This window comes from Muscardinus avellanarius, assembly GCF_963383645.1.
Source record: "Muscardinus avellanarius genome assembly, chromosome: 7".
Classification (NCBI taxonomy): Eukaryota; Metazoa; Chordata; class Mammalia; order Rodentia; family Gliridae; genus Muscardinus; species Muscardinus avellanarius.
The window spans coordinates 64,306,695-64,332,917 of NC_137793.1; the positions used below are offsets into that span (position 1 = coordinate 64,306,695).

The window sequence follows — 26,223 nt, forward strand, 5'->3', positions numbered from 1 at the left end:
GACCCCAGCCCTATTTTTTTATTCTTTATTTTGAAACAGGGTCTCACTGAATTACAAAGGGCCTCACTAAGTAGCTGAGGCTGTCTGCAAACTGTGATCCTCTGGTCTCAGCCTCCCGAATGCTGGGATTACAGGTGTATGCCACCACACTTGCTCCCTTTTTATTTTTATTTTATTTATTTGCAGGTCTGGGGATGGAACCTAGGGGCATTTGACCTCTGAACTATACCCCCTGCCCTATTTTTTATTCTTTATTTTGAAACAGGGTCTCACTAAGTAGTTGAGGCTGTCCACCGCAATCCTATGGTCTCAATCTCCCAAATGCTGGAATTACTAGTATGTGCCACCACACCCGGCTCTTTTTAACTTTAAAATAAGGTCTCATGTGCCGGGTGTGGTGAGAGCCTCACTAAGTAGCTGAGGCTGGCTTCCAACTTGTGCAATCCTCCAGTCTCAGCCTCCCAAGCACAGGGATTAAAAGCGTGCACCACCATGCCAGGCTATTCTTATTATTTTTGTTTTGTGGTATTGGGGATGGAACCCAGGGGCCTCCTAACTCAGGGCTACACCCCTAGACCTGTTTTATCATTTTTTAAAATATAGAAACAGGCTCTTCCTAAACTGAGAGGCTGGCTTTGAACCTGCAATCTTCCAGTCTCCACCTCCAAATACTGGGATTATAGGCATGTACCACCCCACCTGGCTATTATAAAAATATTTATTTATTTATTTATTTATTTATTTATTTATTTATTTATTTTGTGGTACTGGGGGTGGGATGCAGAGGCTTTCTACCTCCGGGCTATACTCCCAGACCTATTTTATATTTTATTTTGAAACAGGGTCTCACTAAATTGCCGAGAGCCTCACTAAGTAGCTGAGGCTGGCTTCGAACCTGTGCAATCCTCCTGTCTCAGCCTCCCAAGCATGTGCCACCACGCCCGGCTATTAACAAAAATTTAATCAACCATGACAAAGATTGATCTTTCTCTTTCTCTTTTTCTCTCCCCTCAAGGTTCAAAGCTAGACTCAACAACTTAATGAGGCTCTCAGAAACCCAGTGAGACCCTGTTTCCAAATAAGAAATATAAAATTGGACTGGGGGTGTAGTTTGGAGGTAGATTGCCTATGGGTTCAAAAAAAAAAAAAAAAAAAAAAGAAAAGCTGGGCGCAGGTTCGAAGCCAGCCTTGCTGGCTTAAGAGACCCTGTTTCCAAATAAAAATATAAAAAATAGGTCTGGGAGGAGCCCAGAGGTAGAAGGGCTTCCAGGAACCCCAGTAACCCCCTACCCCCACAAGCCACCAGTGAGTTCTTGTTCATTTTAAATGTATATTCCCTTTTCCTTCCACTCACAATTTTTGGAATTTCTTTTTTCACAATGAGGGTCCCACCAATTGCATGAGCTTAAGTTTATGTAAAACCAGGCACTGAGCCAGGAATGGCCCACACTCATAATTGCTGTATTTGGGAGGCTGAGACAGGAAGATCACAAGTTGGAGGCCAGACAGACCCAGCAATTTCCCAGGGCCCTCAAAACCTTAGTGAGAGACTCTGCTTCAAAATAAAAAATCATAGCTGGTCCTGGTGGCACACACTCCTAAACCCAGCATTTGGGAGGCTTATACAGGAGGATCAAGGGTTCGCAGACATCCTCAGCTACTTAGTGAGGCTCTTTGCAACTCAGTGAGACCCTGTTTCAAAATAAAGAATAAAAAGGGGTGTATTCATTCGAGTCACCCCTCCATGCCACTCTGGCATGGGGCTGTATTTCTATCTTTCTAATAAACTTCTTTAAATCTTCAAAAAAAAAAAAAAAGAATAAAAAGAGCTGGAGGTGTAGCTCAGAGGTAGATGCCCTTGAGTTCTATCTGCAGTACTGCAGAAAAACAAAAAACAAAAAAATGTAAAGCCGGGCGTGGTGACTCACACTTGTAATCCCCACGCTTGGCAGGCGAAGACAGGTGGATCGTGCAGGTTCAAAGCCAGCCAAACTGGCTTAAGAGACCTTGTTTCCAAATTAAAAAAAAAAAAAGTATAAAAATAGGTCTGGGAGTGAAGCCCAGAGGTAGAAGGGTTTCCAGGAATCCCAGTACCACCAAAAAAACAAAAACAAAAAAAACAAAGTAAAGAATAAAATATAGGCATGGGGGTGTAGCTCAGAGGTAGAATGCCCCTGGGTTCCATCTCCAGTACCACAATAAAGTAAAATAAAATAAATAAAAATAAGTCGCAGCCGGGCGTGGTGGCGTATGCTTGTAATTCCAGTCCTTCGGAGGCTGAGACAGAAGGGTCACAGGTTCATAACCAGCCTCAGATACTTAGTGAGGCCCTCCACAACTTAGTGAGACAGTTTCAAAATAAAAAATAAAAAATAGGGCTGGGGTGTATCTTAGAGGTTGGAGAATCACAGATTCCAAGCCAGCCTCAGAAATTTAGTGAGACCCTGCTTCCAAATTACAAAATTGGGCTGGGGGTATAATGTGAAGGTAGAATGCCTTTGGGTTCAATCCCCAGTACCAATAAGATAAACAAAAAATAAAAATAGGGCTCGGGTGTCTCTTAGAACGGCCAGGCTCATGCTCAATGCCCAGATCACGCACACAGAAGTACCATTTGCCATGCATTTCCTCAGAGTTCCTGTGAAGAGCAAACGAAGATGGTGGGCTAAAACAAGCCCCACCGGGTAACTCAGTCACGCTCCCGCACAGCCGCGCCCCTTCGGGGGACTTACGGCCGGGAAAGCCCGGGCGCTGGCCGCCCACCCGAAACCCCGGGGTCGCCCGGAGCGCGGGCCGGGGCGTGGCTCGAGGCCGGGGGCGTGGCCGGAGCGTGTCGGGGGCGTGGCCTGGGCGTGCGCTGGGCCTGGGCCCTCACCCCGCGCCTTCTCGCCTCCTCAGCAGCGGAAGTTCCGGCGTCGACGGATGGAGGTCAGAGGTCAGCAGGAAGTCGATACGTGGCCGCCGCCTGTCCCCGCCGAGGAGGCGCAGCAGCCGGAGATGGCGGCAGTGCTGAACGCCGAGCGGCTCGAGGTGTCGGTTGACGGCCTCACTCTGAGCCCGGACCCCGAGGAGCGGCCTGGGGCGGAGGGCGCTCCGCTGCTGCTGCCGCCGCCGCTGCCACCGCCCTCGCCGCCGGGGGCCGCCGGGGAGCTCCCGGAGCCCGGGGAGGCGGCGGGGGGCGCGGCGGAGGAGGCGCGGCGGCTGGAGCAGCGTTGGGGCTTCGGCCTGGAGGAGCTGTACGGCCTGGCGCTGCGCTTCTTCAAAGGTGAGCCCGGCCGGGGCCAGCCTCGCCCTCGCCGCCCGTTCTAGGCCGCGGTGACCGGGCAGGGCTCCGTCCTTGGGGGCACCCAAAGTTTGTCGCTGCCAGCCTGGCCACTAGGTCACACCCCCGAGGGGCCTGGAACCTGGGTTTAGCAGCCCGAGTCCCGCCTCCGAGGTTACCAGAGCATTTTACCTTTTTAGTTTCTCCGTTTCCAGGGGTCGGAGTGGAAGAATGAGCCCTGTCCTCCAAAGAAGTGTGTTCTGGTATTGCTTTTTTTCTTTAACGACGGTTTCCTTTTCTTGTTTCCCATGATTTGCCACATCAGATCCCACCGATTTTTACCTCCCCCTTTATTTTTTGGTACAGAGGCTTGAGCCCAGGGGCTTTCTACCTCCGAGTTCCACGCCCACCTCTATTTCATTGTCAAACAGGCCTCATTAAGTTGCTGAGGCTGGCCGCGAACCTGTGATCCTCCGGTTTCAACATTTTCCTTAGTGGGAGAAATCTTTCCCGTCATCGCCAACATATCCCTTTTCTAGTCGTCTTAGGAAACTGTAAACTCGACTAGGACAAGATCCCCTGTCAGGGGAATGTGGGCGAAGAGGAAGTAAAGTAATAACCTCATTTATGCTCTCAGGCTTGTCAACTCTAAAGAGATATCCACTGTGTTCTGGTAACTTTTATTTTTCCATACGGCGCTAGGGTGGAACCCGGGGGCATTCCACCTCTGAGTTACACATCCAGCTCTATTTTATTTTTTGTTTTGAAAAGGGATGAGTCTCTAAATTGCTGGCCTTGAACCTGCTTGTTCCACCATGCCAGGCTTTTTTTTTTTTTTTTTTTTTTTGTAGTACGGGGGATCCAATCCAGAGGCATTCTATTTCCAAGTTACACTTTTTTAAACTACCTGTTTGTATTTATTTATTTATCTATTTATGGTACTGGGGATTGAACCCAAAGGCATTCTACCTCTGAGCTACACCCCCAGCCCAGCCCTATTTTTGGTTGGTCTTTCTTTCTTTCTTTCTTTCTTTCTTTCTTTCTTTTTCTTCTTTCTTCTTCTTTGTTTTTTGGTGGTACTGGGGGTGGAACCCAGGGGCTTTCTACCTCCGGGCTATACTTCCAGGCCTATTTTTTACTTCATTTGGAAACAAGATCTCACAAAGTTGCTGAGAGCCTCACTAAGTAGCTGAGGCTGGCTTCGAACCTGTGCGATCCTCCTGCCTCAGCCTCCCAAGCAGGGATTACAAGTGTGTGCCACCACGCCCGGCTTGTTTTTTATTTTGAAACAGGGTCTCACTAAGTTGCAGAAGGCCTCACTAAGTATCTGAGGCTGGCTATGAACCTGTGATCCTTCTGCCTCAGCCTCCCAAGTACTGAGATTACAAGTATGAGCCACTATGCTTGGCTTATTTTTTTATTTTGAAACAAGAGTCTTGCTAGGTTGCTGAGAGTCTCACCCAGTTGCTGAGGCTGGTCTCAAACCTGAAATCTTCCTGTCTTAGCCTCTCACGTACTGGGGTTACAGGCCTGCACCACCAAGTCTGGCTGTTATGGTTAAATTTTACTTTGTAAGCTATGTGAAAGAGACAATTCTCAGAGTAAGGCCTGAAAGTACCCTCTGTGCTTCTTGCATAATTAACTTTGAAGTGTCTCTTGTTTTAGAACAAGATTGTGGTGTGCAGTGTTCTCTCTATTATTTATTTATTTATTTTGCAGTACTGGGGATGGAACCCAGGGGCATTCTACCTCTGAGCTACACCTCCAGCCCTTATTTTTTATTCTTTATTTTGAAACAGGGTCTCACTGAGTTGCAAAGGGCCTCACTAAGTAGCTGAGGCTGTCAGTGAACCTCAATCCTCCCGTCTCAGCCTCTCAAATGCTGGAATTACAAGTGTGTGCCACCACGCTCATGTCTGTCTGTCTTTTAGAAATTGTTTTATTAACTTAGTTGAATGGTGGAAATACTGGTCACATGGCTTTGTCAGAGGGAAAGAATGATGACCGTTAGATTCTTAAAGATATTTAGGTCATGAGTGGAAGGGTAAGGAGAGATATCAGCAGATTCAGCTTTAAAAGTGGTTGCAAGGCTCCACATACATTCCAGAACAGCATATTTATGACAATTTTCCCAGCTAAAATTTAGTGTAGTGATATGTGGCAAAGTTGTTTTCTCTGCTGGGCATGGTGGTACAAGCCTCTGATCCCAGTACTTGGAAGGCTGAGACAGGAGTATTACAGATTCGAGGACAGCCTCAGTAAGTAGTGAAACTCTTGTCAACCTAGCAAGACTGTTTCTAAGCAAAAATAAGATGAGGGTATAGCTTAGAGGTAGGGTGCCTCTGTGTTCAGTTCCCAGTAACACACACACACAAAAGTTTCTCTCGAAATAACTTAATTGTGCAAACTAGTGAAAGTCTTCTTTATAAATTTTCCAGAACATGAGCCAGGCATGGTGGCACACACTTAAAATCCCAGCATTTGGGAGGCTGAGACAGGAGGATCATGGTTTCCGATCAGCCTCAGCTACTTAGGCCCTTTGCAACTCAGTGAGACCCTGTTTCAAAATAAAGAATAAAAAATAGGTCTGGGGTGTAGCTCAGAGGTAGAGTGCCCCTGGGTTCCATCCCCAGTACTGCAAAAAAAAAAAAAAAAAAAAAAATTAGGACATTTGAACGTTTCATATTCATTGCATTTTTAGTTTTTATTTATTAATTTGATACTATACCCAGTAGAATTCTACCCCTGAGTAGAATTCTACCCCTGAGCTACACTACCAACCCTTCTTATTTTTGAAACAGCATCTCAGAGCTGCTAAGGCAAGCCTGGAAACTGAGTCTTCCTATGTCAGCCTCCTAAATACCAGGATTACAGGCATAAGCCATCATGCTCAGCTACATTCTACTTTTTATTAAAAACTTTACCCTTGCTGGGTGTGGTGGCGTACGCTTGTAAATCCCCGCTCTTGGGAGGCACTTGGGAAGCCAGCCACGCTGGCTTGGGAGACCCTGTTTCCAAATAAAGTATAAAAATAGGTCTGGGAGTGTAACCCGGAGGTAGAAGGGTTTCCAGGAACCCCAGTACCACCAAGAAAAAAAAAAAAAACAAAAAAAAAACTTTACCCTTGAAATACTCATTGTCTTTGCATAATGAGTTCAGCCCCTGCTGTGTATCAGGTAGCTTGGGGAATTGGTAATATCTAGTGGGTTTTGGAATACTTGAACCCTTAGGTCGCTTTCATGAATTTAGAGTTTGTTGTAGTAATGATATAATAACAGTTATATGCAAATCTAGTGGTTTCTGTACAACGCATAACTATGTTCTACCTTAAATTTTTTTTCTTGGATTGGGCTTTGTGGTGCAGGCCTATAATCCCAATACATGAAAGGTTGAGACAGGAAGATTTCAGGTTTGAAGTTAGCCTCAGCAACTTAGACCCTGTTTCATCATAAAAAATAAAAAGGGCTGGGGGTGTAGCTTGGAGGTAGAACACCCCTGGGTTCAATCTCCAGTACCAAAAATAAAAAACAAATTATTCGCTGGGCATGATGGTGCATGCTGGTAATCTCAGCACTTGGGAGGCTGAGACAGGAAGATCGCAGAGGTTTGAAGCCAGCCTCAGCTCCTTAGTGAGGCCCTCTGTAACTTACTGAGACCCTGTCCAAATAAAGTATAAAATAGGTCTGGGAATATAGCCTGGAAGTAGAAAAGCCCCTGTGTTCCACTTCCAGTGCCACACAAAAAATAAATTATTCTTGGAGCTTTTAAATCAACTATAGTAAAGATATTAAGAATTCTCCCTTCCAAATAAAAATAGAAAACAGATCCAGGTGTGGTAATGCACCTCTGTAATCCCAGTACTTGGGAGTCTGAGACAGGAGGGTCATACTGCAGGTTCAGATACAGCCTCAGCAAGTAGTGAGACTCAGAAACCTAACAAGACCCTGTTTCAAAGTAAAAATAAAATAGGACTAGGAATATAACCCCTCTCTCTCTGTCTCTCTCTCTCTCCCCCTTCCCCTCCCTCCCTCCCTCCCTCTCTCTCTCTTTCATATACTCATTCAAATGAGAGTAGCTTATATCAGTGGGAATTCAGGCCCTGCCATCAGTATGTAATGACTGCTGTTGAGTCAGTGTCTATATAGGCACTGTACCAAGACCTTGGAACACATTGAACTCTAACAAAAACTAGAAGGAGGAGTATATTCTTGATTTCATTGATGACAAAAAAAAGGCTCAAAAGATTAAGTTACTTGAATATATATGTTTTTTGGGGGGAGTCTGGGGATGGAACCCAGAGTTATTTGACCTCCAAGCTACACCCCTGCCCAATTTTTTATTTTTTATTTTGAAACAGGTTTCACTGAGTTGTGGAGGGCCTCACTAAGTAGCTGAGGCTGTCCACGAAACGCAATCCTCTGGTCTCAGCCTCCCGGGATTAGAAGCGTATATCATCGTGCCCAGCTTCTTGAGTGTGTATATGTATATATATATATATATATATATATTTTTTTTTTTAGTACTGGGGGTTGAAGCTAGGCGTGTTCTGTCTCCAAGTTATACCCTCATCCCTTTTTTATTATTGTTGTTGTTGTTATTATTATTATTATTATTATTATTATTATTATTATTTGTGGGGGGGTATTGGGGATGGAACCTAGGTGCATTCTACCTCTGAATTACACCCCCCAGACCTATTTTTTATTGTTTATTTTGAAACAGGGCCTCACTAAGTAGCTGAGGCTGTCCACAAATTGTGATCCTCCGGTCTCAGCCTCTCAAATGCTGGGATTACAATGCTGGGATTACAAGTGTGCATCACCATGCCCGGCTTATTTTTGGAAAGCCTCCATAAGTTGCTAAGGTGCTGGCCTCAGCTGTGATTCTCCTGTCTCAGTATCCTTATATGTTTATTTATTGTGGTACTGGGGATTGAACCCAAGGGCATTCTGCTTTTGACCTACACCCTGAACCCTTTTTTATTTTGGTAAATAAAATTCAAGTTCTTTTGTGTGTGTGTTTTGTTTTGTTTTTCTTCAGTGCTGGGGATGGAACTCAGGGGCATTCGACTTCCAAGCTATACCCCTAGACCTATTTTTTTTTTTTTTTTTGGGCGGGTCTAGGAATGGAGCCCAGGGGCGTTCAACCACCAAGCTATACACCCTGCCCTATTTTTTATTCTTTATTTTGAAACCAGGTCTCACTGAGTTGCAAAGGGCCTCATTAAGTAGCTGAGGCTGTCCGCATATCCGGATACTCCTGTCTCAGCCTCTCAAATGCTGGGATTACAAATGTGCACAACCACGCCTGGCTAAAATTCAAGTTCTTTTGAATAAATATTCTTGCTGAGTTGCTGAAGCTGACCTCTACCTATAACCTCCTGTCTCAGCATCCCACGTACTGAGACTACAGGTGTGTGCCAACATTCATGTCTGAATTTAGTTTTTTTTGTATGTGTGGTGCTGGGGATGAAATCCACGGGCCTTATACTTCCAGGCTACACTCCCAGACCTATTTTATATTTTATTAGGAAACAGGGTCTCACTAAGGTGCTGAGAGCCTCACTAAGTAGCTGAGGCTGACTTTGAACGTACAGGTTCTCCTGTCTCAGCCTCCCAAGTACTGGGATTACAAGGGTGTGCCACCATACCCGGCTGAATTTAGTTTTATTTTTAAAACTAATTTTGCGCTGGGCGTGGTGGTGCACCCTTGTAATTCCCTTGCTTGAGAGGCGGAGACAGGAGGATCGTGCTGGTTTGGAGCCAGCCTTGCTGGTTTAAGAGACCCTGTTTCCAAATAAAAAAGTATAAAAATAGGTCTGGGAGTGTAGCCTGGAGGGAGAAGGGCTTCCAGGAACCCCAGTACCACCAAAACAAAAAACAAAAAGCCACAAAACTAATTTTGCATATTTTTGTTTCCATGTTCGAAGCTTTCTTCAACTACTGGTGATCCTCAGGTATCCATCTATTCATACTTGTTTGGTATTTTTGTAATACTGGGGATTGGACCCAGGGGTGTTCTACCTCTGAGCTACACTCCTAGTCCTATTATGAAATGGTATTTCTGAGTTGCTGAGGCTGGCCTTGAACCTGCAGTCATCTTGTCTCAGGCTTCCAAGTACTGGAATTGCAGGCATGCGCCACCACCCCTGGCTCCATCTCTGAAGGCTGGCTTCGAACCTGTGCAATCCTCCTATGTTGAAAGGATAAGATTCTAATACATACTGTAATCTTGAATAGAAATCTTTAGGACCCGTCAGCCATTTGTACCTTTCAAATCTTCATCTGTAGGTGTTTTCATTCTTTTTTTTTTTTTTTTTTTTTTGCGGGTCTGGGGATGGAACCCAGGGGCATTCTACCTCCAAGCTGCACCCCCTGCCCTATTTTTCATTCTTAATTTTGAAACATGGTCTCACTAAGTTGTGAAGGGCCTCTCTAAGTAGCTGAGGCTGTCCATGAATCATGATCCTCTGGCCTCAGCCTCCAGAATGCTTGGATTACAAGCATGCGCCACCATGCCCGGCTTGTAGGTGTTATTTTTAGTTTAATTTAAAAAAAAATTTTTTTTTTTGCAGTACTAGGGATGGAACCCAGGGGCATTCTACCTCTGAGTATACCTCCAGCCCTATGTATGTATGTATGTATGTACGTACGTATGTATGTATTTATTTATTTTTAATTTGGTGGTACTTGGGGTGGAACCTCTGGGCTATACACCCAGACCTCTTTTTTATACTTTATTTGGAAACAGGGTCTCACTAAGTTGCTGAGAGCCTCACTACGTAGCTGAGGCTGGCTTTGAACCTGTGCAATTCTCCTGTCTCAGCCTCCCAAGCCACGGGGATTATAAGCGTGCACCACCATGCCCACCTTTTCCAGCCCTATTTCATTATTATTAATTTAATTTAATTTAATTTTTTGTGGTACTGGGGTAAAACCCAGGGGTTTTTCTACCTCTGGGTTATACTCCCAGACCTATTTTGTACTTTATTTGGAAACAGGGTCTCACTAAGTTGCTGAGAGCCTCACTAAGTAGCTGAGTCTGGCTTCGAATCTGTGCGATCCTCCTGCCTCAGCCTCCCAAGCACTGGGATTACAAGTGTATGCCACCATGCCTGATTTGTAGTTTTGTTTTGTTTTGTTTTGTTTTGTGTTTTCGGTACAGAGGATGGAAGCCAGGGACATTCTATCTCTGAGCTATATCCCCAGCCCTGTTTTTTATTCTTTTTTTATTTATTTATTTTTTTGGTGGTACTGGGGGTGGAACCCAGAGGCTTTCTACCCCCCGGGCTATATTCCCAGACCTTATTTTTTTTATATTTTATTTGGAAACAGGGTCTCACTAAGTTGCTGGAAGCCTCACTGAGTAGTTGAGGCTAGCTTTGAACCTGTGCGATCCTCCTGTCTCAGCCTCCCAAGCACTGGGATTACAAGTGTATGCCACCATGCCTGATTTGTAGTTTTGTTTTGTTTTGTTTTTTCGGTACAGAGGATGGAAGCCAGGGACATTCTATCTCTGAGCTATACCCCCAGCCCTGTTTTTTATTCTTTGTTTTTTTTGTTGTTTGTTTTGGGGTTTATTTTGCAGGTCTGGGGATGGAACCCAGTGGTATTCGACCTCCAAGGTACACTCCAGCCCTATTTTTTTATTCTTTATTTTGAAACAGGGTCTCACTAAGTTGCAGAGGACCTCACTAAGTAGCTGAGGCTGTCCGCGAACCGCGATCCTCCAGTCTCAGCCTCCCGAATGCTGGGATTACAAGCGTGTGCCACCACACCCGGCTCATTATTCTTTATTTTGAAACATGGTCTTAGTAAGTTGCAGAGAGCCTCACTAAGCAACTGAGGCTGTCTGCCACCAGTGATCTTCCTGTCTCAGCCTCCCAAGCCTCCTATAAAAAATAGGGCAGGGGGTGTAGCTCAAATGCCCCAGGGTTCCATCCCCAGACCCGCAAAAAAAAAAAAAAAAAAAAAACTGGGATTACAAGATTACAAGCATGGGCCACCATGCCCAACTCCAGCCCTATTTATTTATTTATTTATTATTATTATTATTTTTTGGTGGTACTGGGGTTCCTGGAAACCCTTTTCCGGTCTATACTCCCAGACCTATTTTTATATTTTTTTATTTGGAAACAGGGTCTCAGCCAGTGCAGCTGGCTTCGAACCTGCGTGATCCTCCTGTCTCCGCCTCCCAAGCGTGGGGATTACAAGAGTGAGCCACCACATCCTGCTCCAGCCCTATTTTTTATTCTTTATTTTGAAACAAGGTCTCACTGAATTGCAAAGGGCCTCACTAAGTAACTGAGGCTGTCCAGGAACCACAATCCTTCTGTCCCAGACTCCCAAATGCTGGGATTGCAAGTGTGCCCTACCTGCCCGGTACTGTAAGTGTTTTTTGTGGGTCAGTTTTTCAAGCAAATGCTTCAGTGTCCTGTTGGAGACATATGTTAATATTCAGGAACTGGGCAGAAGAGGGAGCAGGAGGCAGGCTGGCTATTGCTACCATTTACAAGGGAGACTTCATTGCCTTTTTCTGTCCAACTGTGTGCTCCAAGCCAGGTGTCCTCACATCTGAAACAGCTCTCCAATTCATTATTTCCAGTAAATGTCAAGTCTGGGAGCATCAGACAATGGGAGAGAGGGTGACTACCTGCTTCTTATATGGACTTTAGACTGTAGAAAATTTTTTTCCCTTTTTTTCTTTCCTTTTTTTTTTTTTTTTTTGGGTACTGGGGGTGGAACTCAGGGCCATTCTACCTTTGGGCTACAGCCCTAACTTATTTTATATTTTATTTGGAAACAGGGTCTCACTAATTGGCTGAGGCTGGCTTCGAACCTGCACAATTCTCCTGTCTCAGCCACCCAAGTACTGGGAATACAAGCGTGCCGCACCACACCCAGCTTAGATTAAACCAAGAATCTTTCTACTTTGGACCTATATCCTCAGCCCTTTTTTATTTATATATTTATTTGTTTTGTGGTACTGGGGATAGAATGCAGGGGCTCTCTGTTTTATATTTTGTTTGGAAACAGGGTCTCACAGAGTTGCTGAGATCCTCACTAAGTAGCTGAGACTGGTTTTGAACCTCCGCAATCCTCCTGTCTCAGCCTTCTACAAGTACTGGGATTATAAGTGTGCACCACTATGCCCAACTTTTTTTTTGTATTTAGTGCTGGGGATTTTTAAATTATTATTATTATATTTTTATTGGTGCATTGTAGTCATACATTACAATGGAATACAAGACTTGTGAGGATATACAAGCACACATCATCCAATTAGCCTTTATCCAATTCCCATTCCATTCCCTCCCCCCCCTCGATCCCATGCTTGATTGTTGATTAACTTTAATACATTTGTTTACATACATCATGAGGGTTTTTTTTTTTTTTTGGTAGTACTGGGGGTGGAACCCAGAGTCTTTCTATCTCCGGGCTATACTCCCAGACCTTTTTTATATTTTATTTGGAAACAGGGTCTCACTAAGTTGCTGAGAGCCTCACTAAGTAGCTGAGGCTGGCTTTGAACCTGTGTGATCCTCCTGTCTCAGCCTTCCAAGTGCGGGGATTACAAGCGTGCGCCACCACACCCGGCTCTACATTATGAGTTTTAAAGAGATTCCATCCTCACCCATCCCATCCCTTCTGGTTGGTCACCTTAACTGCTCCTCTATAGGGCCATTTCTTCAACTAGATATCCAATTACCTATTTCTTTCTAGTTTTTGCATATTAGGAAAAGCATCTGGTTTCTTATTTTCTGTGATATTTCTCTGTGTATGCCGCATTGCAAGTTCCAATCCCACTCTTGAGGGCCCCGGCACTGGCCTAACTCCTCAGCAGGCTTCGATCCTGGCCTCGGAGGCCCCAGCACTGGCCTTGCCTCACAGCAGGCTCTGATCCCAGCCTAACTGGTTCCAGCACCGGCCTAACCCCTCGGCAGGCTCTGATCCCGGCCTCAGAGGCCCCAGCACCGGCCTTGCCTCACAGCAGGCTCCAATCCCGGCCTCGCTGGTCCCGGCACAGGCGTAACCCCTCAGCAGGCTCGGATCCCGGCCTCAGAGGCCCCAGTGCTGGGGAGTTTGAACTCAGAGGCATTCTCCTTCCAAGATACACTCTCTAATCTTATTTATTACTTGGAAACAGGTTGCTGAGTGCTCACTAAGTTGCCAAGGCTAGCTTTGAACCTGTGATTCTCCTTTCTCAACCTCCCAAGTACTGGGATTACAAATGTGCATCACCATACCCGGCTTCTGTTGAAATTTTCTAATTCAAATGATCATCTTACTATAAGAATGCTTCTATTACAGGCACTTTTTTTTTTTTTTTTTGGTGGTACTGGGGGTGGAATGCAGGGACTTTCTACCTCCGGGCTATACTCCCAAACCTATTTTATAATTTATTTGGAAACAGGGTCTCACTGAGTTGCCGAGAGCCTCACTAAGTAGCTGAGGCTGGCTTCGAACCCATGCGATCCTCCTGCCTCTGCCTCCCAAGCGCTGGGATTACAAGCATGCGCCACCACGCCTGGCTAGGCACTTTGTTACATAGCTTATAGCAAAGTTAAATATATAACGCTAGAAATTATATATATTGTGCCAATGCTAATTTTTTTTTGGTATTTCTTTTTCTTATAGAAAAAGATGGCAAAGCCTTTCATCCAACTTATGAAGAAAAACTGAAGCTTGTGGCACTACACAAGCAGGTTCTTATGGGCCCATATAATCCAGACACTTGTCCTGAGGTTGGATTCTTTGATGTGTTGGGAAATGACCGGAGGTAACGTTTTGTTGTATAATGAATTTAATAAGAACAATGTTGAGAAGAGGCACAGTGTAAATTAGTTTAAGCCTTAAGAGCTAGCTGGCTCATTATCTTAGAATATGAATCGAAACAAACATATTTACTTGTAGTTTCCAGAGTCTTTAGATGTTTAGATGTTTATTTCTTTTTGGCTCGAGGATGTTTATGACTAAATATTGTGGAGATTTCCTCATCTGATTATAAACATAACAAGTACAATTTTATTTGACTCTTTCTAAATGATATTAAAAGTAGCCACTTAAAATACTTAGTAAGCTAGGTGCAGTGGTGCACACTTGTAATCCCAGCACTCAGGATCACAGTTCGTGTCTAGCCTCAGCTACTTAGTGATGCTCTCTGCAACTCAGAGAGACCCTGTTTCAAAATAAAAAGTAGGGCTGGGTGTGTAGCTCAGAGGTAGAATGTCCCTGGGTTTCATCCACAGTACTTCAAAATAAGAAGAAGAACAACAAAACATAGGCAGGCCTGGTGGTGTATGCTTGTGTTCCCAGTACAGGGAAGGCTGAAACAGGAGGATTGCAGTTTGAGGACAGCTTTAGAAAGAAGTTAGTGAAACTCTTAAGCAACCTAGCAAGACCCTGTTTCAAAACAAAAAACATAAAAGGGCTTGGGGTTAGGGATTCAATCCCCAGTACAAAAATAATAAATAAATAAAATAAAATACATAGTAATTGATTTCTTTCTTGAAACCTATAGAGAGTTGTTTTAGAAAAAATACACTGAGTATTTTGTTCAGTTAAGGTTAAAATATGATATAAGAAAAATAAAATGGAGATACCTTTTCCCATATGGGAATTATTAGCCATGTATTTAAATTTTGTATTGTAAACTGGGTGTGGTAGTACATGCCTATAATCTCAGTACTTGGGAGGCTGAGATAGGAGGATTGAAGGTTTAAGGACAGCCTCAGTTACTTACTGAGGCCCTGTTTCCAAGTAAGAAATAAAAATAATAAAAAAAAAATAGGGCTGGAGGTGTAGCCCAGGTAGAAAGAGTCCTCAGATTCTACCCCTTTACCATGCACACAAACACATACACAAAAATGGATTTTATGTAGTATAAATCTAATTTAGTAAGTTAATACCTGATTGTTGAAACTTCAAGTTTTGAGCTTTTTGCTTATATTAGAATCACTCATTTTAGTTATGGAGAACTTTTCCAGTTTAGGTTTAAATTAAATCAAGTTTTTATTCTGGTGAGAAGAAGAGATAACCTTTCTTAATATTCCTTTCAGGAGAGAATGGGCAGCCCTTGGAAGCTTGTCTAAAGAGGACGCCATGGTGGAGTTTGTCAAACTCTTAAATAGGTGTTGCCATCTCTTCTCAACATATGTTACATCCCACAAAATAGAGAAGGAAGAGCAAGAAAAGAAAAGGTGACGTTTGAGAGCAGGAACTATAGTAATTCTTGTGCAGCCAGTATGTTGGTGCTTTTGTCTTACAGAGAGTCTGCTGAGGCATCTTACTTTCTATCAGTCACACCTCCCCTTCCCTCCCTTCTTCCTACCTTCCCTCCCTCTCTTCTTTCCTTCCTGTACTTGGGAATAAATCCAGGGTCATTCTACTTTCCTTCAATCTCCACTTCCTCCCTTTCTTTCCTTCCCTTCCCTTCCCTTCCTTCCTTCCTTCCTTTCTGTACTGGGGAGTGAATCCAGGCTCTTTTCATTTTGAAAGAGTCTGCCAATTTTTTTTTTTTTTTTTTTTTTTTTTGCGGTACTGCGGATGGAACACAGGGGCCTTCTACCTCGGACCATACTCCCAGAACTATTTTATATTTTATTTTGAAACAGGGTCTCACTAAGTTGCTGAGAGCCTCACTAAGTAGCTGAGGCTGGCTTTGAACCTGTGTGATCCTCCTATCTCAGCCTCTGAAGCGTGTGAGCTAACCACACCCAGCTTAGAGGTGTTATTTTTAACAACTGTGACTTTAAAATTCTAAGTAATTGCCAGGCAGGGTGGCATACACTTGTAATCCCAGTATTCAAGAGGCTGAGACGAGGATCGCAGTTCATGGACAGCCTCAGCTATTTAGTGAGGCCCTTTGCAACCCAGTGAGACCTTTTTCAAAATAAAAAATATGGCTGGGATGTAACTTGGAGGTAAAATGCCCCTGGGTTTCATCCCCAGCACTGCAAAAAAAACAAAACAAAACAAATCTTAATTAATTAAAAATTATGCAAGCCAGGTGTGGTGGCGCACACTTGTAATCCCAGCATTTGGGAGGCTGAGACCGGATGATTGCAGTTCACGGACAGCCTCAGCTACTTAGTGAGACTCTCTGCAACTTACTGAGATCCTGTTTCAAAATAAAGAATAAACCGAGTGTGGTGGCGCAATTTTGTAATCCGCACACTTGTAATCCCCGTGCCTGGGAGGCTGAGACAGGAGGATCGCGCACGTTCGAAGCCAGCCTCAGCTGGTTTAAGAGACCCTGTTTCCAAATAAAATATAAAATAGGTCTGGGAGTGTAGCCTGGAGGTAGAAGGCCCCTGGGTTCCATCCCCAGCACCACCAAAAATAAATAAATAAATAAAAATAAAGAAGCCGGGCGTGGTGGCGCACGCTTGTAATCCCAGCATTCGGAGGCTGAGACCGGAGGATCGCGGTTCACGGACAGCCTCAGCTACTTAGTGAGGCCCTCTGCAACTCAGTGAGACCCTGTTTCAAAATAAAGAATAAAAAATTGGGCAGTGGGTATAGCTCAGAGGTCAAATGCCTCTGGGTTCCATCCCCAGACCTGCAAAAAAATAAAATAAAGAAAGAAAGAAAGAATAAGCTGGGTGTGGTGGCACACACTTGTAATCCCCGCACTTGGGCGGCGGAGACAGGAGGATCACCTAGGTTTGAAGCCAGCTGCGCTGGCTTAAGAGACCCTGTTTCCAAAAATAAAAAAGTATAAAATAGGTCTGGGAGTGTAGCCCGTATGTAGAAGGGCTTCCAGGAACTCCAGTACCACCAAAAAAATAAAAATAAAAAAATAGGGCAGAGGATGAATCTCCGAGGTCAAATGCCCGTGGGTTCCATCCCCAGACCCGCAAAAAAAAAAAAGAAAAGAAAATTATAAAAACATTCCAGATTCTATTCGGAGCCGGGCATGGTGACACATGCCTGTAATTCCAGTACTCAAGGAGACTGAGACAAGAGGGTTTCAGACTTTTTTTTTTTTTTTTTTTTTTGGTGATATGGGTGGTGGTGGTAGTGGAACTTAGGGGTATTCTGCCTCCAAGCTACACCCTCAGCCCTGTGTGTGTGTGTGTGTGTGTGTGTGTGTGTGTGTGTGTGTGTGTAATGGGGGTAGAACCCAGGGGCTTTTCTACTTCCAGGCTGTACTCCCAGACCTGTTTTATACTTAATTGGAAACAGGGTCTCACTAAGTTGCTGAGCCTCACTAAGTAGCTGAGGCTGGCTTTGAACCTGTGCTATCCTCCTGTCTCAGTCTCCTAAGCTTCCATTTCCAGACCGGCAAAAAAAAAAAAGAAAAAGAAGGAATAGCCAGGCGTGGTGGTGCACACTTCTAATCCCAGCATTTGGGAGGCTGAACCAGGATCACAGTTCATGGACAGCCTCAGCTTCTTAGAGAGACCTTGTTTCAAAATAAAGAATAAAAAATAGGGCAGAGGGTATAGCTCAGAGGTCAAATGCCCCTGGGTTCCATCCCCAGACCTGCAAAAAAAGTTACTTGAGTTAACATTTTTTGTGGCTTTTTACTTCTATACACTGTAGTTGCAGTGCTAGGTATTTAACCCAGGGCGTGCACATGCTATATATACATTTGTTTACTGCTTTTCTCAGCACTGTCCCATGCACCAAAGATGTAGTTGTATATGATAGGTGGTCTTTATCCTTATGAAGCAGATACTTGTTTTGGTGTGTGTGGTGCTGAGGATTGAACCTAGGGGCATTTTACTTATGAGCTACACCCCCCAGCCCTGTTTTATTTTTATTTGGAAACCAGCTCTCACTAAGTTGCAGAGGGCTTGTTAAGTTGCTCCAGCTGGCGTCGAACCTGAGATCTTCCTGTCTTAGCCTCCCAAGTACTGGGATTACAAGTATGCACTGCAGCACCCAGCTTGGAGCAGATACTTTTGGGGATTTGTTTGTAGTGCTAGGGATTAAACCCAGGGCCTTGTGCATTGAACCCTGGACAAGTGTGCATTACCACTGAGCACTATGGAGCATTTACTTTATTAGGTAAGGCAGATGTATTGCCAAGTTTATCATAGAAATTTAATTACAATTACAACAAATATTATGAAGGAAAAGCTTTTAGTATTACGGATATATATTAAAGGGGATCCTTCAAGTCGGGTGTGATGGCACATGCTTGTAATATTAGCATTTAGGAGGCTGAGACAGGAGGATCACAGTTCGTGGACAGCCTCAGCTACCTAGTGAGGCTCTTTGCAACTCAGACCCTATTTCCAAATAAAGAATAAAAAATAGAGCTGGGAGTGTAGCTCAGAGGTAGAATGCCCCTGGGTTCCATCCCCAGTACCTCAAAAAAAAGTGAGGGAATCCTTCAAGGTATATGTGTGTATGTGTGTGTAAGTGAATGATCAAGTAGTACCTTTCTCTGTTGCTGTACAGCAGTAATTCTTTTTGTGTGTGTTTGTATGTGGTACTAGGTATTGAACCCAGGAACAATCTACTTCCAAGTTACACCCCTAGTCCTTTTTGTTTTGTGTGTGTTTTGGTACTGGGGATTGAAGCCAGGTGCATTCTACCTCTGAGCCAATCCCCCAGCCCTATTTTATTCTTTATTTTGAAATAGGGTTTCACTAGTTGCTGAGACTGGATCAAAATCTGTGATCCTCTTTTAATCTCTCAAGTATTGGAATTACATGCGTGTGCCACCAAACCCAGCTTCTTTTTATTACTTATTTTTTTTGTGTGTGGTAATGGAGATAAAACTCAAGGGTATTCGACCTCTCAGCTATACCCCCAGCCTCACTCACTAAGTTGCAGAGGGCCCTGCTAAGTTGCTGAAGCTGTCCTTGAATCTGAGATCCTTCTGTTCTAGCTTCCCAAATACTGGGACTATAGGTGTGCACCTCCAGGCCCAGCTTTTTTTTTTTTTTTGAACAGGATTTTCCTAGGTTGCTGAATGTCTTATTAAGGTGCCGAGGCTCTCCTCTAACCTGCAATCCTCCTGTCTCCACCTCCCAAGGGATGACAGGTGTGTACCACCGCACCTGGCTGCAATCAGTTTTCTCCATGTGGCTTTGTGTATCGTGAGAGTTATATCGTATGGCAAATTTCTGCTAGTTGAGTTTATACTTTTTTTCTTTCTTTTTTTTTTTTTTTTTTTTGTGGTACTGGGGATGGAACCCAAAGGCATTCTACCTTCAAGCTATATCCCCAGCCCTATTTTTTATTCTTTATTTTGAAACAGGGTCTCACTGAGTTGCAAAGGGCCTCACTTAAGTAGCTGAGGCTGTCTGAACCGCGATCCTCCTGTCTCAGCCTCCCAAATGCTGGGATTACAAGCGTGCACCACCACACCCAGTTCTACTTTTCAAATTTTGATGGTGATTTCTACATTATTCTCTAAAGAGGTGTACATGGTGGGCATGGTGGAACATGCCTGTAATCCTAGTACTTGGGGAGACTGAGACAGGAGGATCACAGGTTCAAGACCAGCCTCAACAACTTAATGAATCCTTCACCAAGTTAGTAAGACCCTGTTTTAAGAAAAAGTGTAAGTTTAGGGGGTATAACCTATAATTAAATTGCCTCTGGGTTCAATCCCTTGTACAAAAAGGAGGTTGTGTCAGTTTTCACTGGGATATGAAATTTAAATGATTTTTAAGCAAGATTCACTGTTTTGGGTTCATTCTGTCTTCACAATGTAGGAAGGAGGAGGAGGAGCGAAGGCGACGTGAAGAGGAAGAAAGAGAACGTCTGCAGAAGGAGGAGGAGAAACGAAGGCGAGAAGAGGAGGAACGGCTCAGGCGGGAAGAAGAAGAGAGGAGGCGAATAGAAGAGGAGAGGCTTCGGCTAGAACAGCAGAAGTAAGCTTGTTGTATGGCTCATGTTTAAAAGGAGAAATGGATCCCATGCTGTTGTAGTGGAGTTTTTGTCAGTGTGTGCCATAGAATAATTCTGTGGGGTAGACTGGGAGGTAGAGTAGGGATATCTACTTTTTATTTTTACCAGTTATTTGTTATCAAAGAAAAATGTATTGGAAGAATTTGTTATTAGCTTGCAAAATGCAGGGTCTAGAAGTATAATGAGGTTATTCAGTTGCTCAGTCTGTCTCTGGGTCCACATGATCTCCTGTCTTTACTTCTCAACTTATATCTCTGTTTTGTCTTCCATATTATCTGCAAAGTGTCCCTCTGTGCTTTGGCAGATGGAAGGCTATTTTAACTTAGAAGTTTGTGATCTATTTTTCCATGCATCTGACAGAGACTGTGTGGAATCTGTGATACCCAGTTAAAAATTTCTAGGACAGAGAATCTATTGACCCGGTCTATATTAGGTGTCCATCCCTGATCCTTAGTGCAGGACTTGGAGGCTGAAACAACTTTTTTTTTTTTTTTTTTTTTGGTGGTACTGGGGTTCCTGGAAGCCCATCTACCTCCGGGCTACACTCCCAGACCTATTTTTTTTTTATATTTTGAAACAGGGTCTCGTAAGCCAGCACGGCTGGCTTCGAACCGGCGCGATCCTCCTGTCTCCGCCTCCCAAGCATGGGGATTACAAGCGTGCGCCACCACGCCCGGCTGAAACTACTTATTAAGTCCTGTGACAGCAAGTCTCACAGAGCCTTGTTTTTTAAAAAGAAGCTGTGAGCTGTAGGTGCAAGGAGGAAGTGATTAACAGTTAACTCTGAGAAAATTGGGGTGCCAGGGGTGGCATGACATACAAATTGAAGCAGAGAACAGTAGGGTCCATTGACTTCTCATTATTTCCAAGTTTCTCAAAACAAGCCACAGTGTAGCCTCAAACTGATCCAGGCATTACTCTTGGAGTAGGGCTGCATGCCCTAACTGGTCCCGTGTCCTGCTCTATTCAGGAATCTAAAATTTTGCTTTGTGATTGATTGATTGATTGATTGATTGGGTGGCACTGGGGACTAAACCCAGGGCATTCTTCCTCTGAGTTACTCATCCATTTTTATTTTTTATTTTGGAACAGGGTCTCACTAAGTTACCATATACTGGCCTCAAATACTATCCTCCTGTCTCAGCCTCCCACGTACTGGGATTACAGGTATGGGTTACTATGTCTGGCTTATTTCTTTATTCCTTCATAGATGGCTTTGAGGTCTTTGTTAAGTGATCACATAACTGAGTTATGAAACTTGTGATTTCTCTAAGAAAGAATATAAAAAGAGAACTGTAATCATTTATAAAAATTGGTATCTGTAGGCCAAGTATTCCAAAATACTGTTCTCAGTGTTTCTTTTTTAATAAAGGCACCTTTAAATCCTGCAGACCCACAGATTTCACTTCATTTATCCTTAGCATAACAACTTATTTTTCTGCCTCTTACTGTTTGTCATCTATTTAGATAGAGAATTATAGCCAACTTTTGCCCAGATGACAGTCCCATCAGTTTACAGCATCATGGTGAATTAGTCTAGTCTCTGGAGCCAGACTGTCTGGATTTAATCCTGGCTCTGGCATCTTCCTGCAGTGGCATCTTGGGCAAATGACTAAACAACCTTATAGGGTTTTGGCGAAGACTAAATGGGTTAGTCTAAAGTGCTTTGAACACTCCATGGCACAAAGCAAGGGCACAATAAATGTTAGAGTAATTATTTTGATGATGGTGATATTTTCCATCCCTAATCTGCTTTAGAAAACTTAAGTAAAAAATTAGAGGCCAGTTTTATTTTAATACTTTGGGCCTGGGATACATGCTGATTGATATACATTATTAGCTTAGTCATTTTTAAGAGTTATAAGCTATAAAAATAAAGACATTTTATTTCATCATGAACAGTTGCCTGTAGTCAGACTAGCATATATGTTTTAATGTTTTTAGGCAGCAGATAATGGCAGCTTTAAACTCCCAGACTGCCGTGCAGTTCCAGCAGTATGCAGCCCAACAGTATCCAGGGAACTACGAGCAGCAGCAAATTCTCATCCGCCAGTTGCAGGAGCAGCACTATCAGCAATATATGCAGCAGTTGTATCAAGTCCAGCTTGCACAGCAACAGGTATGATAGACAACCCCAGCATTTAGAGAGGGTTCTGAGCTTCACTGGAACCCAGATTCATTTTTAAGTTGCCAATGAAGCCAGGCATGGTGGCACACACTTGTAATTAATCCCCGCGCTTGGGAGGCTGAGAAAGGAGGATCGCACAGGTTTGAAGCCAGCCTCAGCTACTTAGTGAGGCTCTCAGCAATTTAGTGAGACCCTGTTTCCAAATAAAATATAAAATAGGTCTGGGAGTATAGCCAGGAGGTAGAAAGCCTCAGAGTCCCATCCCCAGTACCACCAAAAATAAATAAATAAATACATAAATACATAAATAAATAAAAGTTGCCAATGTATTTTGCATTAGATAGTCTCTTAAGGTAGAAATTAACGTTTAGGTAATCTCTTAGGCAGACTTTAGCTTTGCACTGACAGTTATGAGAGAACATATCTGATATTTAAGCATCAAGAGATAAGACCACTAATCATTATTACATTGTCACAATGGTATTCAGGAGTTGTACAGGCCAGGTGCCATTAGTGATCCTACTAGTTGATTTGGAACCACAAGGACCAGAGTAGCTAGCCTTAACAAGGACATCCTCCAAGAGGAGCATTGCCAGAGGTCTGAACTTCTTAGCCATAAGCTGGTTCTGTAGAGCTGGGCGGGACCCACTGCGGTGCTCCTAATATCAAATTTGTGTTATATCTCCAGCGCCTTACCACTAAATATTTTGCTTCATCACCATAGGAGAGATAGTTTAGGTAAAAGAACGTGGGATGTAGGAGTCTGGGAACACTTTGATTCTATTCTGGCTTTGCCATTATTTTGATCGAGCTCAGACATAATTACTACTGGCCTGATTTTCTGCCTTTTCTCCTAGTCTGTAAGAATAGAATCAAGATTCCTGTCCTGCCAGGCGTGGTGGCACACACTAGTAATTCCAGTACTTGGGAGGCTGAGGCAGGAAGATTGCAGGTTGGCGGCCAGCCTCAGCTACTTAGTGAGGCCCCCTGCAACTTAGTGAGACCCTGTTACAATATTAAAAATATAAAAACAGGGCCAGGGGTGTAGCACAGAGGTAGAATCCCCTAGGTTCAACCCGTAGTACTGCCAAAAAAAAAAAAAAAAGATTACCTCACAGGGCTCATAGAGGAATAAAATGAGGAAATAGTTGCTCTATGAAAGTATTTTGTACATATGGCAGATGCCATTTTACATTCAGTGTTTACATCTGTAAAGGCATAATATGCTTCCTTAAACTTAATTGTGCTAAGTTTAACTTAAATTTTGCTTATAGAGTAATTACCACCTGCCAAAAGAGTTAATGAGTAACATTATAGTTACTCAGCATTTCTATAATGTTAAGCAATATTATTTGTTTTTGCCAAGGTCTTTAAGATTTGTTATTAATACCTTCTCTACTCAGATCTTTGGCATTAGTGAGAAGCTAAAGCCTTACAGTTTTTTTTTATAATCCACAAAAGGAGCTGGGCGTGGTGGCGCACGCTTGTAATCCCCGCGCTTGGGAGGTTGAGACAGGAGGATCGCGCAGGTTCGAAGCCAGCCTCAGCTACTTAGTGAGGCTCTTGGGAACATAGTGAGACCCTGTTTCCAAATAAAGTATAAAAAATAAGGCGGGGAGTATAACCTGGAGGTATAAAGCCCCTGGGTTCCACCCCCAGTACCACACACACAAAAAAAAAATCCAGGAGAAAAAGGATACCAAACCAAAGTTCACTGAACATAGTAAGTGATATTTTGGGGGAGATTTTTCTGTGTCCTCTATAGTCTGTTTTTAGTTTAGCATGTTGCTTCTTTTTTTTCTACATATTTGATAGGAGTCAAGATATTTTGTTTGTTTCTATTTGTTTTGTTTTTGTTTTTGCAGTATTGGGGATGGAACCCAGGGACATTCTACCTCCGAGCTATACCCCCAGCCCTATTTTTTTATTCTTTATTTTGAAACAGAGTCTCACTGAGTTGCAAAGGGCCTCACTAAGTAGCTGAAGCTGTCTGCAAACTGTGATCTTTCAGTCTCAGCCCCCAAATAATGGGATTACAAGTGTGTACCACCATGCCCGGCTTGTTTTTGTTTTTTGTGATACAGAGGATTGAACCTGGGAGCATTCTACCTCCAAGCTACACACCCCAGCCCTATTGTATTTTTATTTTAAAACTGGGTCTTACTAGGTTGATAGCTCAATACTTGCTGAATGCTGTCCTCAAGCCTATGATCCTCCTGTCTCAGCCTCCCAAATACTGGGATCACAAGCATATGCCACTATACCTAGCTCCAGATAGTTTTTTTTTTCTGTCAATGAGAAATTCAGTCCACTAGGATAAATCCAAGAATTTTTGAAAGAGAAAGTCACATTTGAAATTAGAGTGATCACACTTGGTTGACTGTAGGAACAAGTATGGTAGATAAACCGGAATTTAGCCTTAGAGAAAGTTTTTTGTTTCATTACAACCCAAGTTCTTTTTTTAACAGTTGCTAATGAATTTTGCATGAGGGGAAGGAAGAACCTCACCCCTATAAAGTATTCATTTTTATATAAACACTGAGCAAGCTGGACATGGTGGTGCACACTTGTAATCCCAGCATTTGGGAAGTTGAGACTTGAAGATCACAGTTCGGGGACAGCTTCAGTTACTTAGGTCCTTTGCAATTCTGAGACCCTGTTTCAAAATTAAGGAATAGCTGGGCGTGGTTTCACATGCTTGTAATCCCAGCATTTGGGAGGCTAAGACGGGAGGATCGTGGTTCACAGACAGCCTTAGCTACTTAGTGAAGCCCTTGCAACTCAGTGACACCCTGTTTCAAAATAAAGAATAAAAAATAGGGCTGGGAGTGTCACTTTGAGGTAGAATACCCCTGGGTTTCATCCCCAGTACTGCAAAATAAACAAACACTGAGCAAAATGACAAAATGGGAATGCTTGTTAACTTTGGGGTATAGTTACTTGAGTATTTTCTTACACCGTTTCTATACCTTTCTGTGCTTCCCCCCCCCCCCTGCAGTAGGATGGAACGCAGGGGCATTGTATCTTCGAGCTATACCCTCAGCCCTATTTTTTATTCTTTATTTTTATTCTTTATTTTGAAACAGATCTCACTAAGTTGCAAAGGACCTCACTAAGTAGCTGAGGCTGTCCATGAACCATGATCCTCTTATGTCAGCCTCCCAAACACTGGGATTACAAGTGTGCTCCACCATGCTCAGCTCCTTTCTGTTCTTTTTAAAACTTAGCAAAGTATAGAAAAGAGAGTATGTAAATAAATGATTGCAATCCTTTTTTTTTTTTGGTACTGGGTACTGGGAGTGGAACCCAGAGGCTTTCTACCTCTGGCCTATACTCCCAGACCTCTTTTGTATTTTCCTTGAAAACGGTCTCACTAAGTTGCTGAGAGCCTCACTAAGTAGCTGAGGCTGGCTTCGAACCTGTGTGGTCCTGTCTCCGCCTCCCAAGCGCAGGGATTATAAGCGTGTGCCACCACGCCCGGCTACTACTCTTTATTTTGAAATAGGGGCTCATTGGGTTGCAGAGGGCCTCTGCTTAAGTAACTGAGGCTGGCTGTGGATCTGTGATTCTCCTGTTTCAGCCTCCCAAGAACTGGCATTTCAATCATATGCCTCCACACCTGGCATATCCTTTATTTTTAAACAGGGTCTAATTTTGGAGGGCTTCACTAAGTAGCTGAGGCTGGCCATGAACCTGTGATTCTCCTGTATTAGCTTCCCAACTACTGGGATTAAAACTGCGCCACCATGCCCGGCTTGGGAACTTTTTTTTTTGGCAGGTCTGGGGATGGAACCCAGAGGCATTTGACCTCTGAGCTACACCCCCCGCTCTATTTTTTATTCTTTATTTTGAAACAGGGACTCACTAAGTTGCGGAGGGCCTCACTACTTAAGTAGCTGAGGCTGTCTGCGAACCGCAATCTTCCGGTCTCAGCCCCCTGAATGCTGGGATTACAAGTGTGC

At 43.6% G+C, this 26,223-nt stretch overlaps 1 protein-coding gene across 1 annotated transcript in view; it reads left to right on the plus strand.

The window, feature by feature from the left end:
- Positions 1–2,997: 2,997 nt before the first annotated feature.
- The window catches only part of ACBD3 (acyl-CoA binding domain containing 3), a gene marked incomplete at both ends in the record, with an annotated part of 32,193 nt that continues 8,967 nt past the window's right edge, over positions 2,998–26,223 (plus strand). The window contains 5 exons of the mRNA XM_080699059.1: positions 2,998–3,265; positions 13,900–14,041; positions 15,321–15,461; positions 19,938–20,096; positions 22,078–22,252. Coding sequence (XP_080555185.1) covers positions 2,998–3,265; positions 13,900–14,041; positions 15,321–15,461; positions 19,938–20,096; positions 22,078–22,252 — 885 coding nt within the window. The remainder of the gene's footprint in view (positions 3,266–13,899; positions 14,042–15,320; positions 15,462–19,937; positions 20,097–22,077; positions 22,253–26,223) is intronic.